This window comes from Musa acuminata, chromosome BXJ3-6, assembly GCF_036884655.1.
Source record: "Musa acuminata AAA Group cultivar baxijiao chromosome BXJ3-6, Cavendish_Baxijiao_AAA, whole genome shotgun sequence".
Classification (NCBI taxonomy): domain Eukaryota; kingdom Viridiplantae; phylum Streptophyta; class Magnoliopsida; order Zingiberales; family Musaceae; genus Musa; species Musa acuminata.
Genome location: NC_088354.1, coordinates 33,930,771 through 33,949,395, shown reverse-complemented (window position 1 = coordinate 33,949,395; position 18,625 = coordinate 33,930,771). Strand labels below are relative to the sequence as shown.

The following is an 18,625-nucleotide window of genomic DNA, read 5'->3' as shown; positions in this document are numbered from 1 at the left end:
TTTTAATATGTTTTCGATATTTTTTTATCTTCTTTATATCTTCTACACACCGATGCTTCGGTCTCGTTCGCCTGTCGTATGCGGAAATGCTCGTCCCCGTGTGGGTCCCGAGAATATCGCTCTCCCATGGGGAAGCGTGGAAGTAGGGCCCGCGTGCAGCGGATGGCTTCAGGCCATCAGAAGACCATAAGTGGGATTTCTCGGGCCCGAGAGAACGCTGCATCGCTGTCCCAACGATGTCCGTCGAAGGAACGCCATGCGGCGTGCGTGCGTACATCACGAGAGTCGCTGTGTCGAGGTAAGGTCATGGCACCCACCAACATGGACGAGACTCGAGTGGGATGTGTTGTCCTCTCGAGTCACATGAAATCTATTCCTTCCTGCTTCGATGCGACATCGGTGTGACCGAGGTTGGTCTTCGATTGGCACACATCACGACACCGGGAACGCACAGGCGTGCGAGCCGGCCGGTCCATTCATCGAACCACAATTGCAGTAGCGTCCGTAAGACGGGGGAGAGGAAGGTACAGTTTGCTGCAACCCGTCGAGTTGTATTCTGAGTCTTGCATGATGCGACACTGATATGACTGAATTATCACACTCGCAGCCCATCAAAAGCTGTGCCGCACACACTCGTCCATCCACATGATAATGGGCAGAGCCGATCACGCATGTCCATCGGTTCAATCGCCTTAGAGGCCACTCTATGCCCTCCGACAAGTGTCGTATGATACTGTAGGATGAAGTGAAGAGAGAGAAAGAGATTCTTGTTCTCCCTTTAGTTGGGAGCTAAATCCTTAGATGAGGTCGGTGGCTTGGAAAGAGGCCAGAGAGAGAGAGAGAGAGAGAGAGAGACGATGAAGGAGGCTCCTTTATTTTTTCTGTCTTTATATATAGAATAAGTAAGCTCTTTCTCCCTCTTCATCTTGTGGTTATCATTGAATTAGGTTCAGAATGAAGGATAGAAAAAGTGTTAGATTCTTGATAGACAGGTCAACACTTCATATCTATCTGGTAACCTATTAGAAATGATCTAACTCAAACTCCATGAACATGACATGTTCTTCGTGGATAATCTACCTGATTTCCCCGTGCATTGGTCTGCTAAAACTACTAAAGCGTAGTAGTTGGGGAGAGCTGCTTGATGGCATAATCTAATTTCGGACTGCATTTTATCAACAATCTATAACATGTTTAATGACAATCGATCTATCCCTCGGCTAGCAATTACTGCGGTAAACAAAATCTTAAATAGATGTTTGACAAAAGTCAGTAGCACAACACATCTTCAAAGAAGAGTTATAGTTAAGGCAAAGCAAGCAGCGTTTATCTAAAACACAATTCAGCATGCCAAAGAAAACGATTGCAGCAACTCTTAGAAGTTAAATTTAGGGCACAAAGTAAGATCAAAATTGAAAGGAACAACACAGCATGTGGGCGTAAGTCACAGACGCAATTGGAGGATGCTGTTGACAAGGCAGTTCCAGTATACATAGTTGAATAGTCTAATAAAGAACCTGTTACTTCGCTGGTGTGCCAACTCGTAAGAGTAAGAACTGAAGAATCAGAAGTTGGCACGATTTAGGCGCAATTTGATCAGGCTGATCTCTACTTCCCACCAAGTGTAGGAAACTGTCCAGGATCTTCGATTGATGGGGCAGCAGCCATGAAGCTTGAGACCCCACTGCCGTAAGAGCCTCTGAATGGACCACGATCACCTCTCCCCCTGCCACGTCCACGGCCACTTGGACCATAATATCTTCCTCCTTCAGCTGGCTTCAGGAACTCATTGATGCTCAATGACTAAGAGAAAGAAACCTCAGTCAATCAAGAAAAGGCGGATTAAAAATCTTAAACAGATGGATATGAGATAAAACGAATGCTAACTTTTTTGCTTCGTTCATCACGATCAATGTTTTCCTTCTTTTTCCCTGAATCCTTGTCAGAACCCTGCAAAGACATTGTAACAGTGAAAGCATAGTGAGAGATAAAAAATGATGTTGCAGATCGATAGCAATAGAAACAAACATATGAAACAAAAAAAACACATACCAACTTAACAAAGATAGGGTCATTTTCTTTTTTTGTAGACAGTTGCTGCATAGACTGCAACTCCTTGTCAATTTCGACCTTTCTCTCCTCAGACTTCATTGCAAGTAAGGCCTTTCGCTTCTCTTCCTTGATCTTTTCATATTCTTCCAGAGTCATCTCCTATGCAGATGTGTTGCGCATCAGAATGTATAACTATTAATTTACTGTAAAGAGACCTTCTAAAATTATTTTCAGCAAAAAAATACTTTGTATGGCAACTTGGTGAATTGAAGCATGAAAAAGAGAGCGTGTCAAAACCTTGATTCTGCCACAAAAGGGAATAACAAGGAAGACAAATCAATTCCTTCATGCCCGTAGAAAGGCAAATAACAGAGAAAAAGAGAGTAATGAAAAGCTTTGTATGGCAACTTGGTGAATTGAAGCATGAAAAAGAGAGCGTGTCAAAACCTTGATTCTGCCACAAAAGGGATAGCTCTAGGCTGGATGAAATAGCATACTTGAATACAAATTGGTTCGAATTTCTCTGCACCATGCAAGACCCTTTGGATCAGCCTTCCTCTTAAAGACTACTGCCAATTTCAGTCCCTCCTTACATGCAACAACATTAGTTTCTTGTTCAATAATGTCCAATAATTTTAAGGAAGGGGCCCAGGCAAAAAATCTGTTTCTGCATACAAAGTATTGCAGCAGCACCAAACACAAACAAGCAGGGAAGAAACTGCTTTCGAGTGAGCAATCTACAAGTTACTTCAGAAAGCAACATGAACCAACTTGAATCTGGATCAAGTTGTCTCCAATTTTCTAACCCACCGAAAAAAAAAAAACTAGTGGAACATGTAAAAGATCTCCAAGTACAGTCCTATACTTATTTACTGACCGACATAAATTAGTGAATAACTTCAAGTTCAAAAGCATGTTAAGGCCATTATAGTTCACCATTTCAGCTAAAAAAGCAATATTTTCAGAAGATAAACCATCATATAGCATCTTCACTAAGAAAAAGAATCAATGACCAAAATTTTCTTATTTTGCAAAATTGCTTTATATTTGGAGCACAGCAGCCAGGTTATAAAATGCAGAACCAAATGGGCACCAAGAAAGAAGGCAATGCCATGTAGGGAATACATAAATGGACTACGAAGACTGGATCTTAATTTATAATAAGACTTTGGTGTTATCTAGGTAAACCATGAAGTTCAATATCAGGAGGAATTTGAGAGAATGAGCAACAGTTCATTCTATATAATAGTTAAACCGTGAAGTTCAATATAATAAGACTTTGGTGTTATCCTGCAGCTTCGTTCGTTCGCCGCTGCAGCTTTGTCAGTTAGCCACAGTAGCTTCGTCTGTTGCCCTCTCCTTCCTCGACCTTTCTCCACAACCACCAAGTACTTCTCTTCTCAGATCCCTCTTTAGAACTATTTAGCACTAGTTATAACTGTTTAGCACCATATTGATCCATTCTTTAGAACTGTTTAGCACTGGTTAAAAGCCAACCTGTTTAGCATAGGTCTACTCTGTTGCACCTTCTTGTTCATGTTCTAACACTGCTAGGAGTTCTAAGTTTACCTAGGTAGGAACATCATGTTGATATGAAAACACTGCTTAGAACATTAGTATATATTATTTTTAAAGTTTAATATTCGGGAGTGTCTCACTTTGCTAGGTGCCTGTCTAGCGCCTTGGGCATTTTGAGACCTTGGCACCTAGTGCTTTTAAAAACACTGAGCTAAAGCTAGAAAAAGTAAGACACTGATGTTCTTATGTATGAATATAGAGGAAAGAAATCACTCTTTCACGTGGATCATGCATGCATGAAACCCCAAAACATGTGTGTTATATATCCACAACAGATATATAACTTTATGGACCTAACACATGAGACATCATGAATTTCAAACTTCCAATCTTGTTAAAAAAACTCAATTGTATACATTTATACAAAGAAGTCCGTGCTTTAAATAAACCTCTCTTGGCGGAGAAAGTGAAATCTGTCATATAGGCAACATAATGTGAAATTTTCCACCATGACAGGAACAACCAGTGTAGATGGAAAACAACAAAGTTCCTTTTGTTAGGATGATAACTATATAGATATGAAATGACCAATGTTCCATAACAGTTACTAGTTCACAAGGATAAATATTTGTTTCTCATTAGGTAATTTTTTGGGGTTCTTTATAGAGATCCATTTGTCAGCAGTAAAATTTGAATCTTGTACTACCACTAGTTTTCTCCAACAGAGGTAGCAACACAAGGACCCGTTCAGCAAACCCAAAAAATAGGACTCAAATGAGACTGTCAGCCTAGATCTCAAATCTCAATACATTAAAAAGATCCACTAAGAATCATTCATTACATGCAACTCTTAAAATTGTAGAAGTAATAAAAGGATATCAGACCCACAGGAAATCAACTTATTCATGTTAAGCTAGTCCATAAAGACCCTCCAGAACACAATTTAACAATTTTTACTTGTCTTCTTGAATCTGTTTATTTTCATTTATGAACTTTCATTGGTTGGGCCAACTAAACTACAACAATAGAACATACTTGCATACTTGGACTCTATGAAACTATAATTTACCAACAAAGCACAAGTATAAAACTGACAGTTGAGTCATTCTGATAAACGTTCCAGAAGGATGGACACAGGAAGTAATCTATTGAATCTCTCTAGCTTGACACAAACTAACATCATATTTGTTTAGACACAAATTATCTATTGATCACTGTAGATTTCCTTTTTCTTTAAAGAAAAAGTAAAAACACCTTGACCAAATGTGGGAGATAGAGATGATCTGCTACAACTAAACCAGATGATCATTTAACATGATACTAGATGATCAGAAACTCAAAATTACATAATCATTATTGAAGGAAATACTTGTTGAAAGGTTTTTCGAAATGTTTGCTAATTAGGAAAGATAAAAAGTGTTCTCGAGATGAGAATAATAACATGATGTTAGGGTTGTTAGAAAGGATATCAAAAGAAAAACTAACACTCATGAACAAAGATATAGTTTTGACCAACTGGCCATTTCGCCCACACTAGTATGAAACGAGTGACATGTACTGGTCCGAGCGCTAACCAGTACATGGACCCACCCTAGTCTGGTCCACCGTACAAAAGGGAAGTGGGAAACGTAGCGTTTCCCACTTCTCACGCAAGCACCACCTCCACAGGGCTCGCAAACAGTGCCTGCATAGCGTTTCCCACTTCTCACGCGAGCACCACCGCCACAGGGCTCGCAAACATTGCCTGTGTTTCCCACTTTTCACACGGGCGCCGCCTCCACAAGGCTCGCAAACATTGCCTCTGATGCTGCGATCAATGGCAACCTCCGCTTGCCGTGACTTCACTGCACCGCCACGTCTCAGGTAAGGTCTTCTCCTCTTCCTCCTTCCTTCCTCCTCCGCCACTTCCTCTTCTTCCCTCTTTCTTCCTCCTTCCTCCTCCATCCCCTCCTCTTCTCCCTTTTTTTCTTCCTCTCCGAAAGACCAATAAACAAAAGTGTTGGGGTTTCATATTGCAGCATGTGTTGGTACGTAGGTCATGCCGTGCCGACTGACACGCCAGCTCAGACCATTAAGGCAAACCTTGGTTTTGACAAAGATAAAATGAGGGAAAAACATCACAAATAGTGTGAACATGCCTAGAAGAAATCTATGGACATGCCAATTACATACAATGACTTGATTACGACTAGCAGTGGGAAAAGAGGTGGAGAGAAGACTAAATAGTTTTATTAGAGACAACAAAAGTAGATTTGCTTACTCTACTTTGGTAAATGATTCTATCCAACGCAAAGGTCACTTGTGTAAAAAATATCTACGTAGCTGCCCCAAATAGTTGGGACATTATAGTTGTTGTTGCTCGATTGCAATGTCACTATGAAGATTAATAAAAAAATAGTTTAAATATGAAAATAATTAAAAAACAGCTGCCCTTCTATATACAAGTGCATCTCGCTAGTAGCAGCTCTGCCACACATGGTAAAGAAAATTAAATTGCAGTGATACCAGAACTATGTTGTAGCTTAACAAATAATCAACCGAAGTTTAAACACTTTCTGTGTCTTGCTGTCATTTATATTATAATTTTTTGAAAGTGGCCACGAATTCATGAAAAATTTATTACATCCAAAAGCCAACAATGAAAGTAGAGAATAACACACCTTATCCTCTTCCTTTTCTTCTGACTCATTAATTGCACCCTCCTTGTTATCCTTGATCTCTTCAGATAATGGTGACATTTCCTGTTCTTGCTGCTTCTCAGTTGCAAGCTTATTATCATCAGAGTTTAGGATCTCATCCTTTTCCCTGTCCAAGAAAGTGTCTAACAAATAAGAACAAGCTAAGCAATGAAAACCATCAAAAAAATTTCAACTATATGGTTTCATTATTAAATAGAAAAAAAAAGCCTTAACTGTATATGCGTCTCATCAGCTACAGTTCCCCAATTACCACGACCTGCGCCCTGGCGTTTCATCTCATAGCCACGACCAGTGCCACTCCGGCGTTCGTACGACCTACGTGGGGGCCATTCGGAATCAACTCCAGATTCGTCGTTACCATAGCCACCACGGCCCCCATATCCACCACGACGGCCACCACTGAATGGTTGACGCGGCGGACGTTCCCTCTCTTGAGGCCTATCAGCATCACCATCTTCACCTCCACCACCACCAGCACCACCATAGCCCCTGGAGAATCCATTGTCATTTCCAAAGTCGCGATTTGGGCCCATTCCACCACTTCGTCCACCTCTTCCACGTCCAGGCCCTCCACGGCCAGCCCCACCACGTGCTGGCGCAGCATTGTTCCTCGTTTCTCTTGCCTCCCTCACTATATTACCGATATTCCCGAACCAGAGAAAAGAGAAAACAAGAAAAGAATAAAAGAAGTAAAATATCGAACCACAAAAAGAAAACCCATCTGCGACTGAAACCTAACATAGACTCAGAAGCTTGAATTAGACATTAAATAGACAAAATCCAAGATTTGAAGGGAAGACATCGCAAAGATCAATCTTTTTTAAGAGCATCGCTACGAATCAACAAATATTTGTTTGGAACCAACCAGCTTGAGCAGGAGGAACTGGCTTAGTGGGGAGCCTCGCCGTTGCCGGGCTAGCGGCAGCAGCTGGCGCAGCGGGCTTCTTGACCACCATCTTCCGCACTTGAGCGGCGATGAGCTGCGACGGGTCATCGTTGTCATCGTCTCCCAGGAGATCGAAGGGGTTCGCCGTGGCCATCTCCACAGAGGGTCGTCTCAAGCGCCGGCCTCAGAACGGCAGCAGGAAAATCTTGCGACTAGAACAACCGTCTTCGCGACGCGATCGCCATGGGAAAAGAACTAGAAGAATCGGGGTCGAGTAGCCTCAAAGGGGAGCAAAAAGCGAGGGTTTTGAGGGCGCGGAGGAAAGAAATAGGCGGAGCAAAACCCTAGCCGCACCCCTCCGCCACGGGCTCGCACACAGAAAACCTAATCCCTTCGCCGCCACCCTCCAATCAGGAGACGAAATGACGAAACTCTTCAATACAACAAGTTCAATTTACGGAACTTCGAACGTTTGCCATGACACCGACGTGGGTAATTTCGTCATACGAGAGACCATACCGCGTTCTGCGAGACACGTGGTCGAATTTCCAGCATGATGATGATAAGATCGAGCGGAGCAGATCGACCTGCATTCTACTTGGATTCATCAGAATCGTAATGACGCATAAACCTTCTTTGTGCGACTTAAGCACATGCGGCAACGAACTTATATGTGAATTATGGAAAAAGAATTATCTTTTAATAAAGGATTTGACGTGCACTTATTGAGGACATTCTATCTGAAATCAAGTTCAAGCAAAGATTTGACCCTAATCGTATGCACACATATCACGTAACCATATATAAAACGAGTATTCTTCAATGAAATTACAGAGATGTTACAGTGTTCAATGTTCTTATTATTCAGATAGATGATGACTCATTCCAGACGTAAAAGACTGACGCCCAAGTATAATATTGGAACTATTCATTGTCGAAATGCAATATGCTTTCAATCCTAGCCTTCGAAGAGGTATGGGAAAGGAAACAAATAGTGGACTGCTGATATCAGAATCAACATCATAATATACAACACACTGGAATCCAAACCATTTTAAGCTTTTACTGAAGCATGTGAACTGCGATGGAGACTGGGAGCAGAGATGATAGAAGTGACATCAAGTTCATCTTGCTGATGGACCATCTTTGTCTGAAATGCTTGCACATTCGATCTCAAACGTACTGATCTGGTGCATCTCATCACGTTCTTTAAGTAGTTTCAGAGTGTTTTTGTGTTCGAGTTGGGTCTCATCAAGATTACTCTGCAGTGCCAACCTCTCTTTCAGCTGCATCACCACCTCCGTCATCGTCGGCCTCTTGGTGGAGGATTCCATGGCACAGTTGAGAGCTACGTAGGCAATCTTCCAAGCACAATTCACATCATACTCACCTTGCAGGCTTTTGTCGACGACGTCCTCTACGTTCCCTTTCGCAAGCCTTTCGTAAACCCATTCAACTATGTGAATATTTTCTGAACCAATTAGTATGGGAGGTTGGCCTGTGATCAGTTCCAGGAGAACCACCCCAAAGCTGTACACATCACTCTTCTCGCTGAGTTGGTTCTTCACGTAGTACCTTGAAAGTCACAGAATATGAAATGCCATTGATCTTATGCTCTTAACTTGGTCGTATAAGAAGATTGCAGGAATGGAAGACACGACATACTCTGGATCGAGGTATCCCGGGGTGCCGACGACCTTGGTTGATACATGGCTGCGCTCATCATCTTCAAAAGCCTTGGACAGTCCAAAATCTGATATCTTCGCCTCTAATCTTTCGTTCAAGAGGATGTTTGAAGTCTTGACATCTCTATGGATCAGTGAAGGCTTGCATCCGGTGTGCAAATACTCCAGCCCTACACATCATTCGAATCCATGAATGCATAATGAAAGCAAATAAACATCTCTCTCTCTCTCTCTCTCTCTCTCTCTCTCTCTCTCTCTGTGCGCGTGCATGTTAAAGAATGTGCAGAGAATCCTTATTTGATTCAAACCTTGTGAAGCTTCAAGAGCAATTCGGAGTCGCTGTTCCCAACTCAAATGTCTATCGCCGCGAGACTCTGCTAAAACGACACGACGAGTTGTCAGTGATTCCACTGAAAGATCAATCCAATTGTTTTGTTTGCTGAGTTGATGAGGATGTGTGTACAAACAGAGTAGTAATGTGGCATAAAGTGGAGAGTGTAGGTACTCTAGGTAGAACCTCTAAGATGCTCTTTGAGAGTTCCCTGAGACATGTACTCGTAGACCAACGCCAGGTGCTCTCCATCAATACTGTAGCCGATCATAGAAACCAGATTCCTGTGATGCACCCTCGACAAATGCTGGGCCTGCAACGCAATGGGATCAACATGACGCCGAGCATGATCGAAGCTGGAAGGCGACAGATTACTACCTCGGTGACAAACTCTTCTGATGATGTGTGAGACAGCATCTTCACAGCGACTTCAATGCCGTTCTCCAGTTGGCCATAGTAGACAGTCCCAAACCCTCCTTTCCCTAGAACTCTGTCGAAGTTCTTCGTGATCTTCTTCAGCTCCGTGTATGTGAATCGTCGATTGTCGATCTGGAACGTGTATTCTTTCGACCCCTTCATGTGTCGACCTCTGGCTGTAGATTTCAAGAAGATACATACATACCATTAAACGCAAATCACAGTGTTGAATGTGCACGAAGAAGAGACTACCTTGTTGCTTTTTCAGGATGCAGAGGACTACCAGCATCAGCAATAAGACGACAGGAACTACGCAGGATATCACAATAATAGTTGGTGAAGTTTTCTTCGGCTTTGCTTCGCATGAAGTGGCATTGAAACAAACATTCCTATTGCCCTCGATTCTATCATTTGAAGGATTTCAAGGTCAATTAATAGCTTTGGAGAAAAATGGTGATGAATTGCAATGAGTAATTCATGGCAAGGATTTAATCTATGTTCTATCTTGGCGTTGAATTATAAGGCATATAACAGAGCGAGAGGGGAGGTTTCGAGAAGGAAATAAACCTTAAAGTAAGTGATCCATTCTGTGATTTTGTAAGGAGAGAAGAAGGTACTAATCCACTCAGTTCATTGTTTGCCAAATCTCTGCAAGTAGCTTCTTGAAGTTAAAACCTTAATAGTTTCAGCAAAGGAATCTTAGAAGTCATTAGGAATACTTACAGGTACTTCAGTGATGGCAGATATGCTAGAAAAGCTGGTATTGACCCTGTCAATTTATTGTAAGACAAATCCCTGCACAATTGACATCAGATTATTTATATTACCAAGATTACACTACGAAGCTGATATCACCTACTCCAGAAGAAGTACTCACAAGTATTGGATTTCACTGAGGTTGGCAAAAGAAGTTGATATTTCGCCAGTCAATGCACCGTGCGAAAGATTTCTGCAGAACATGTGAAACCCGTTACTGTGTTCATCCATATTCCTTTTGCTTCCTAAAATCCATCTTTTCTTTTGTTTAATTGCTGCATTATCTTCATGTTAAATTACAAACTCACACTGCAGTGATCCTTGAAACTCCAGCTACATCAACAGTACAATTCAATCCATCCCAAGCATATGCTTTTGGCATGCATGGATCACCCATCCAATTCCTCTTCACAGCATACGTTCCTTTGATTGCCACCATTGCATCGACTGATTGAACAACATGGCAGAACGAAACAAACATAAGATACTAACAACATTGAGAAGCAATGGATGACATTTATGTCACCGTTACCATTTCTGCTATCTGATGGCACAATCGTGTTCTGCATTGCAGAAAACACCTCCGCTGCGTTGAGGATGGGTGGAAGGGTGGAATCGCTTGTGGCAACAAGGGAGATGTAGTGAGTGGGTGCTGAAGTAGGGTTTGTGCTGTATACAGCGCTGGAAGAAAGGTAGTCCGGGGTGAAGGGTTTGGCATCATTCAGCAAGGTTCCTCCGAGGTAGACGAAGAACTGCCTCGATTCATTCTGGAGCAGTGGGTTCAGCTCGGAGAAGTGTAGGACTGCATAGTATTCATCGAGGTCTCCAGGTTCTGTTGGCAAACTGAGTTCCATTTTGTTGGAGTTCACAGGGACAACTGCAGTATTCATCACGACAAGAGGTACCTCAAAGTGATCATCCACAGGATTTTCGACTGGGAGATTAGTCGATGTCTTTGTCACAGAGGTGTCGGCATATGGATTCCAGATGCGATCATGGGGATCGGAAGGAAACCTGTTATGTTATCAGGCGAAAAGAAAGATCAATCTCAAATGGATCAATAGCTATGCTTATGGATCTCATGTTACTGACCTCACGGGTTCACCTGTCAGCCCCATGTCAAACCGCGACGAGAGAATGAGACTGAGAGATGCGTTCACGACTGGATAAATAGTGCGGTTGAGCGGTCTCAGCTGTAGCGAAGAGATGAAGGGAGTTCCACGACCAGTGTTCACCAGGCAAACTGATATCAGATCGGTTGTGGCTTCCATGATAGTTTCTGTGTAATAACTCACCTTTCTACGGGTCACAGTCATCGTTTTCCAAAAGTTGACGTCAAGATGGAGATCAAACTGAACAGAAGAACTGTTTTTGGAATCATAGTTGCCATATAAGAATGATGCTCTGATGAGATACTTAAGCCGTGGGGTCATTGATTTGAAGGTGTAGCAGTTCCGAGCTCCACTAGGGAAGCTTCTCACGGTGAGGAATCGCTGGGGGAGCTTTACTAATGCGTCTACTGAGGATATGTTATGAATCTCGCCGCTGTCTATGTAAGGAGCATCAGACACGTATGTTATACCGGATGATTGGTCCACGTAATATGCTTGAGCATCACGTCCATATCCACAATCAAGATAAATAAAACCTGGGAAGACATGTATGTAATGTTTTTGAGTCGAGAAGAGGCAGTTGAAAGAAGGAAAGGCGTGATAGTAATCGACACAGTTTCCAACATCAATATACATCAAGCTAGCCAATCATGAGCATCTATATGTTCATTGAAATATATATATTATATTATGATACAGAAATATAAAATATGAAATATGTGTTTCCTCTAAGAGAGAAAAAAAAAATGGATACATTCAGCTCAGTTGTAAAATCAATCATTATTTAAATTATTTTCACGATTGCTATTTTATTTTTGTGGTTGCTCTTTGAGACAACAAAGTGTCAATATCTTAAATAACGGGTGATCACAATCAATCAGCCTCTTAGGTATGAAATCAATAGGTCAATGATTGTAGAGGAATTATTTTCCTAGATGGTGTGAAGACAATAATAATAATAATAATAATAATAATAATAATAATAATAATAATAATAATAATAATAATTGATAATAGAGGGATTATTTTCCTAGATAGTACAAACATAATTATTTGAAGATTATATTTTTATACCTATGCTATAGGGTGAAACTGTTCCTTCTATCAAATTTTTTGATAATAAAATCAACCGACCAATTATATTTTTGTTAAATCTATAATCACTAAATCTTTTGAACTATGATACTACTTTGTTGAGAAGAGAGAAAAAACTTTGAAATCAGATAAACTTTCAGGTAAATATCAAAAAGATGATATAATATTAATGTGGTTCGATAATTCCCTATTTATACCCACAAAGAAGATCAAATTCTTTACTATATAACAAAATCCAATATAAAAAATTATTTTCTCTTGATTTAACCCAAACCCATGATATATACTCTCATATAAACTTGAAAGAACTCTTTTTTCAATCCACTAAAAATACTTGGATCATCTAAAGTATCTTTGTTTGTGTCTCTCCCTATCGTTAGAACATTAAAACTTATGATCTATTCATACGAATAAATCTTAATTATTTAAGGATTATTCTTCTTGTTACTTGGATCCTTAATACTCCAAAATATAATTAAAACTTCTAAGATAATAACCAACCCTAACACTCCACACATCAACCCAACAAAGGAAAATTTTATTAGATCGATGTATGAAAGGGCCTCTCGTAGATGATATTAGTTACAAATCCTATTTCTGTTGACCATGCTAATATTCTCCTCTAACTCTTGTGGATGATCTATGTTTCCTCGGACAGTCAGATCCTGTTTCACTGCTGATATCTACAGGAAGATGTCTTATTTGTACAGTTCCTGTAAACAATTGCATGGAGAAAGCCTACTTTCAAAGAACATGGTCTGGAAAGAAGGTAAAGGGGAATCAAGATAGAATTACTTACCGAGACCGTCCGTAAACAGACCTCCAACCTGAACAGCGACCACGGAGAACAGAAGAAGAATCGAACATGGGATGACGGCCATGTTCCTCGAGCTTTTCAGCATCTCCTTCCCATGGACAGTTTCTTCATCTGGTGGAAGGTTTTGCCCACACAAGCCGCAGGCAGATGGATCAGTCAAACAGACACATAACGATGTCCCAAGTTAACAAATCCTAGGGGCATTTTACTGCAGCGACTCGTCCTAGGAGAGCCTAATAAGCTCTTCTGAGACACTAAAAGCCGAAGACTCGAATCACCTTTCTTTTATTTTCTTTTCTGTATCAGCTACTTCTCTTTCTTTCTTTCTTTCTGTCCCCCGTACTGTGACTATTCCGCAGGAAAATATACGAATATAATGGTGGCTTTTGAATTTGTTCGTTAAGTGGGTGGCAAGTATCATTCAGACTTTAAGAGTAAGGTTGGGTTGACTGACTTTTCATGACCGGCGTCATGAGCTCGATGAGACCCCGTCGTCAGTAAGCTTTATGGGTTGCAATCGAGTCAATATCACGCTTTAGAACGAGGAAGAGATTAGGGCTGCAAACTCAAAGTAGTTAACTACTGACAGCCGGTATTAAAACAACAGTAACATGCACAGATTGAAAAGAAAATATGGTTTCTTATTTGTTGTTGTTGTTGAAAAGTTCCTCCATGCATTTAGTTTTCCTAAATCTTATAGTCGCAGTGAGATATTTGACATTTATACATGGGAAAAGATGAAGCTGATACATACAATGAGAACTACATCCAAATCGAGCGCTCAATCTATTGACTCGTCAAATACCATTGTCAACACTAATCATTATCTGCAATAACTATTATGGAGGAAAACCTAATGTAATTTAGATCTTCGATATGGATCATCGGATGCTGATAAAACATTATTTTTTCTCTCTTTTTTTATTTTTTTCTTTGTGCTTTAATATAAGAAAAGTACATTTCACCCTTAGAAATAAACAATTGTTATTTTTCTCTTTATATTTAAATACCATAATGACCCAAACTTCAAAATTATCATCAACCCTAATAAGACAAAGAAATATAAGGAAGCAAGAGTCGAGGAAGAGATTAGAGCACAGATAAAACCCTCCCTCACAGTCGAAGAGGCACCAAAAGGACCCCTCACCTCATGCCGCGAGATAGTTGTCCTCACTAGAATCCACCTCGAAACAACGCGAGATCTTTATCGCACCATTAAACCTATACCAATAACAATTGGATTCGGGCCCATCCTCAACAAGCTAAAGTCTCTAAAGCCCATGAGGTTGCATGAGTCTTGAGGCCCAAAGAACCCTTCACCAGGTGAGAAAAGCCCTGCTACAATTAGGGCTAATAGGCACGGAACTTGCCATGACTAACACACCCCATTAAAACCAAGTGTCATGTGCCTCGTCCAGGTGATGACCGAAAGCCGCCACAATAGATTAATACTCCTGCTACGACGATCGAGCCAAAACCTGCTATGATGAAAGTCACCACGACAGATCAATACTCCCACAACAGCGATCAAGCCAAGGCCCGCCATAGCTGAGCATCAAAATCAACGCCCCCTCTTTTGGGAGCAATAGAAGGAGAGCTAGTCGTCTGCCTTCTTGAAGCGAAAGGGGGGGACGGTGATAAATAAAGAAGAAACAACCTCCTTAAGTCGGCGAGCAAAAGGGGGTAAAAAACAAAAGTGGGAGGTCAAAAACAAAACAGAGAAGAAAACCTCCTTAAGCGAAAGTGGGAGGTAAAAAATTAGAGAAGAAATGAACTCCCGGAGCGGAAGGGGAAGACCAGAGAAAAACAAATCTGCCATGGTGGAAACTTGCTATGGCGAAGCTGCAAATCTCGCTATGATAGTCAATCCAAGACTCGCTACAATAGAAGCCATCATGGTGGAATGAGGCAACTATAAAACATGCCCAACGGGAAAATAAGATATTGCACATCTCAGATAATTGGGTTGAGAAAGCCAACTCACACTGTCATTAGCCACGAAGTCCCTGGCATAAGTTAGCCACAAGACTTGGCTACCAACTCGATGGCTAAGCACAATGACGAAAGGTGCTCGAAACGCGTGAATTGTGAAGCTCGATAAAACCAACAACAAACTAAATAATATAAAACAAAAATATTAGATTTTCATTAAAAAAAATAAGATTTCATCATCGTACGAAGATTGGTGCGAAAAAAACTATAAAACTAAAAAACCACACGTGTTAAGGGATATGTGTTATCTAGGGATATCGTATATTCCTGAAATCCTATAGATTTGTGGGAGAGGATGAAGGAGATCAACTGTCCTCCTCTCTAGTAGTAATCCACATAGCAGGGGCTGCGAAGATGCTCCTCAAATCGCTATACAAATCTCCTCTTTGCATGCACCACACAATCAAGAAGGGGTTGACTCTTCTTATTGTGCACACACCATAAATAGAGGCTGTTAGCTGAGGAGAAGAGAGGGTGAGAAGAATAGGAGGTGGCAGCTAAAAAGGATCTAGCCTATACCCTTTGGTTTCCTCATATTTATAAAGACCCTCTATCAACTTAGCCCTAATGGATCTTGCTTTATTGGATATTAGATCTTCATCCAACTACCCAAGCCTCTTATATTAGTGGATCTCTACCCAATAATTTCTTACTAGCTCTTATTGGATCTCATCTATAGGATCTAATAATTCAAATGCTTATTGGACATCCAATAAGATAGGAGCTTTTGCAGATATCTCATATCTGATCCTATACTCATCGCAACACCAACCATATGTGTGTGACCCTTTATGCCTAATATCGAGCTAGTCATGAGTCATATATGTCAGAACTCCTTCTGACTTAGTGAATTATTATCTCTATAATATTTCACTCGACTCATCGACTACGGATGTAATATGTCACTACGCTATCCATTAAACCTATCTGTTTGCAATTACTATGTACATATAGTCCCTTATCCATCTAATATCCCAGAGATCACATTCAGGGTATGGTGTTATCAGGCTTATATAATTTCTACTCGAGTCTCGTCTTAACCGGATTCTCCCATAGAATTTTTCTCTCAATCCAAATGACCCTAGCTAGGGATTTGCGTAAACAAGGGCACATGGGATATTCCTCTCATAACACCGAGAGCGGATGATCCTCTATCGACACTCAATAGCTCTCGTAAGTTTAGCTACTACTCCCGATAACCGGTTGTGCTAGATCTGGAACTTCCAAACCTATAAATCTGGTATCAAAGAGTAAAGTACTCATACATGATATCATTGTTGTCTCAAGTCTAAAGACCAGATACACTATTAGGATGACGGAATCGTTATTTAACAATGAGGTATCATCAACCATCCAGCGTTCCATAAGCAAATCAATAAGTGAACTCATTCTTCAATGAGCACATACACTGTATCCCTAGTGTCCCCACACGAACAGCTATGAGATTAGTCATCTCTATCATATAGATGAGTATAAAGTACACTAGTATATCTTGTTATCTCGATGTTCCTCTCAAATAACATATGACCGAGATTATTTATGATCTGTATTTAAAGACGAATTAGTCTTATTATTATGATTTTATCATGATTCGATTCTCATTATACAGATCCATGAATATCATAATACATGATACATGTCCTTAATAATCACATTGATTCCTATGACTTTATTGTTTGTTCATATAGTGGAGGGAGCTGGAGGGTGCCAATATTATCCATATCATATTCAAATGGAGCGCTCAATCCATTGACTCATAAAATACCATTGTTAACACCAATCATTATCTGCATTAACTATTATGGAGGAAAATATAATGGGATTCAAATCTTCGATATGGACCATCTGATTCTGATAAAAAAAAAAATTCTCTCTCTTATTTTTTTTCTTTGTGCCTTAATATAAGAAAAGTACATTTCACTCTTAGAAATAAGCAACTATTATTTTTCTCTTTATATTTAAATATCATAATGACCTAATCCAAAATTATATATAGTTTCTTGAAAAAAATTTATTTTTATTTTTTTCTCAAAATGTGCCTTCTTTTTTTTTCTTAAATGGTACTCTATTTGAATAATACCAAAAATAATCCTCACTAACCCTAATAAGATGAAGAAACGCAAGAAAGCAAGAGTCAGGGAAGAGGTTAGGGCACATATAAAGCTCTCTCTCAATTGTCCTCTTGTTGGGAAGAGTCAGGGAAGAGGTGCCAAAATGACCCCTCACCTCTTGTTGGGAGACAATTGTCCTCACCCGAATCTGCCTCAGGATAACGTAAGATCACTACCGCACTACCAAAACTATACCAACGGCAATGAGATTCGGGCCCATCCTTAATGAGTTGGTCTCTATAGCCCATTGCATGAGCCCCAAGGCCTAAGCAAATCTTCGCCAAGCGGGAAAAGCCCCACTGTAATTAGGGCGAACAAGCATAGAGCCTACTATGACTAACACACCCCATCAAAACCAAGTGCCCCATGCCTCGGCTAGGTGATGACTAAAAGCCACCACAGCATATCAATACTCCTGCTATGGTAGTCAAGTCAAGACAAAACCAATAAAACCAGATGATGTGACAGGAAACCCATTTAAGAGCCTAAAACATGCCTTTCAAGGAGGGACAAACAATGGGGAAAGCAATAGCATATGTATTCCATGATTGATTCACCTAGTCATGGACCGCCACTTGAAATCGAGATGCGTGTAAGTGCTTATGCCACCCCCTCACGTGGTTGTCGATTAGAGCGTGAACCCAGGGGAAGTCACATGAGTCAACCATCGATACATAGCAACCAAACTATTGGGAAATCTAGATAGAGCATCACATGCATAGTGGAATAATAGAAAATAAAAATCTTAAATTTTCCACAGAAAAATGTTTTGTCATCGTGCGAAGATTAGTGCACAAAACCGAAAACGTAAAATGAAAACCGCGTATGTCAAGGCAGATTTGTTACATAGAGAGATTGTATATTCTTGTAAAATCTCAAATCTATAGGAGTAAATGAAGGAGGTCAACTATCCTCATCTCTAGTGGTGATCCATATGGTAGATGCAGAGAAGATGCTTCTCAAATCGCTACATGATTTTTCTCTCCACATGCACCATGTGATTAAGAAGGAGCCAGCCCTTCTTGCTGTCCACACGCCCCAAACTAGGGTTATTAGCTGAAGAGGAGAGGAAGGGAGGAGTCTAAGAGATAGTAGCCAAAAAGGGTCTAGCCTATGCCTCTTTGTTTCCCTCTTATTTATAGTGATCCTTATCA

At 40.6% G+C, this 18,625-nt stretch overlaps 2 protein-coding genes across 2 annotated transcripts; both read right to left on the bottom strand.

The window, feature by feature from the left end:
* Positions 1–1,348: 1,348 nt before the first annotated feature.
* Positions 1,349–7,541, bottom strand: LOC103989137 (RGG repeats nuclear RNA binding protein A). The gene is made up of 6 exons (XM_009407903.3): positions 7,135–7,541; positions 6,483–6,900; positions 6,231–6,375; positions 2,053–2,211; positions 1,888–1,950; positions 1,349–1,803 (listed from the first exon to the last, which is right to left on the bottom strand). The coding sequence occupies exons 1-6, from the start codon at positions 7,307–7,309 to the stop codon at positions 1,609–1,611; spliced, it is 1,155 nt and encodes a 384-aa protein (XP_009406178.2). The 5' UTR covers positions 7,310–7,541; the 3' UTR covers positions 1,349–1,608.
* Positions 7,542–7,949: 408 nt separating this feature from the next.
* LOC103989795 (putative leucine-rich repeat receptor-like serine/threonine-protein kinase At2g19230) lies at positions 7,950–13,709 on the bottom strand. Its single transcript, XM_065154274.1, has 13 exons — positions 13,351–13,709; positions 11,437–11,992; positions 10,877–11,358; positions 10,653–10,791; positions 10,466–10,537; positions 10,312–10,383; positions 10,156–10,236; positions 9,841–9,992; positions 9,550–9,764; positions 9,358–9,484; positions 9,149–9,214; positions 8,821–9,010; positions 7,950–8,730 (listed from the first exon to the last, which is right to left on the bottom strand). The coding sequence occupies exons 1-13, from the start codon at positions 13,451–13,453 to the stop codon at positions 8,280–8,282; spliced, it is 2,706 nt and encodes a 901-aa protein (XP_065010346.1). The 5' UTR covers positions 13,454–13,709; the 3' UTR covers positions 7,950–8,279.
* Between the last annotated feature and the right edge of the window lie 4,916 nt (positions 13,710–18,625).

Excerpts from the sequence above, each read along its gene's own strand:
- LOC103989137 (XM_009407903.3), bottom strand. The coding sequence starts at position 7,309 with ATGGCCACGGCGAACCCCTTCGATCTCCTGGGAGACGATGACAACGAT. Across the intron at positions 2,212-6,230 it reads AAGAAAAGGAAGAGGATAAG|GAGATGACTCTGGAAGAATA; the intron begins GTGTGTTATTCT and ends ACATCTGCATAG. Across the intron at positions 1,951-2,052 it reads ACCCTATCTTTGTTAAGTTG|GGTTCTGACAAGGATTCAGG; the intron begins GTATGTGTTTTT and ends ATGTCTTTGCAG.
- LOC103989795 (XM_065154274.1), bottom strand. The coding sequence starts at position 13,453 with ATGCTGAAAAGCTCGAGGAACATGGCCGTCATCCCATGTTCGATTCTT. Across the intron at positions 9,011-9,148 it reads TGCTCTTGAAGCTTCACAAG|GGCTGGAGTATTTGCACACC; the intron begins GTTTGAATCAAA and ends AATGATGTGTAG. Across the intron at positions 8,731-8,820 it reads CCGGGATACCTCGATCCAGA|GTACTACGTGAAGAACCAAC; the intron begins GTATGTCGTGTC and ends GTGACTTTCAAG.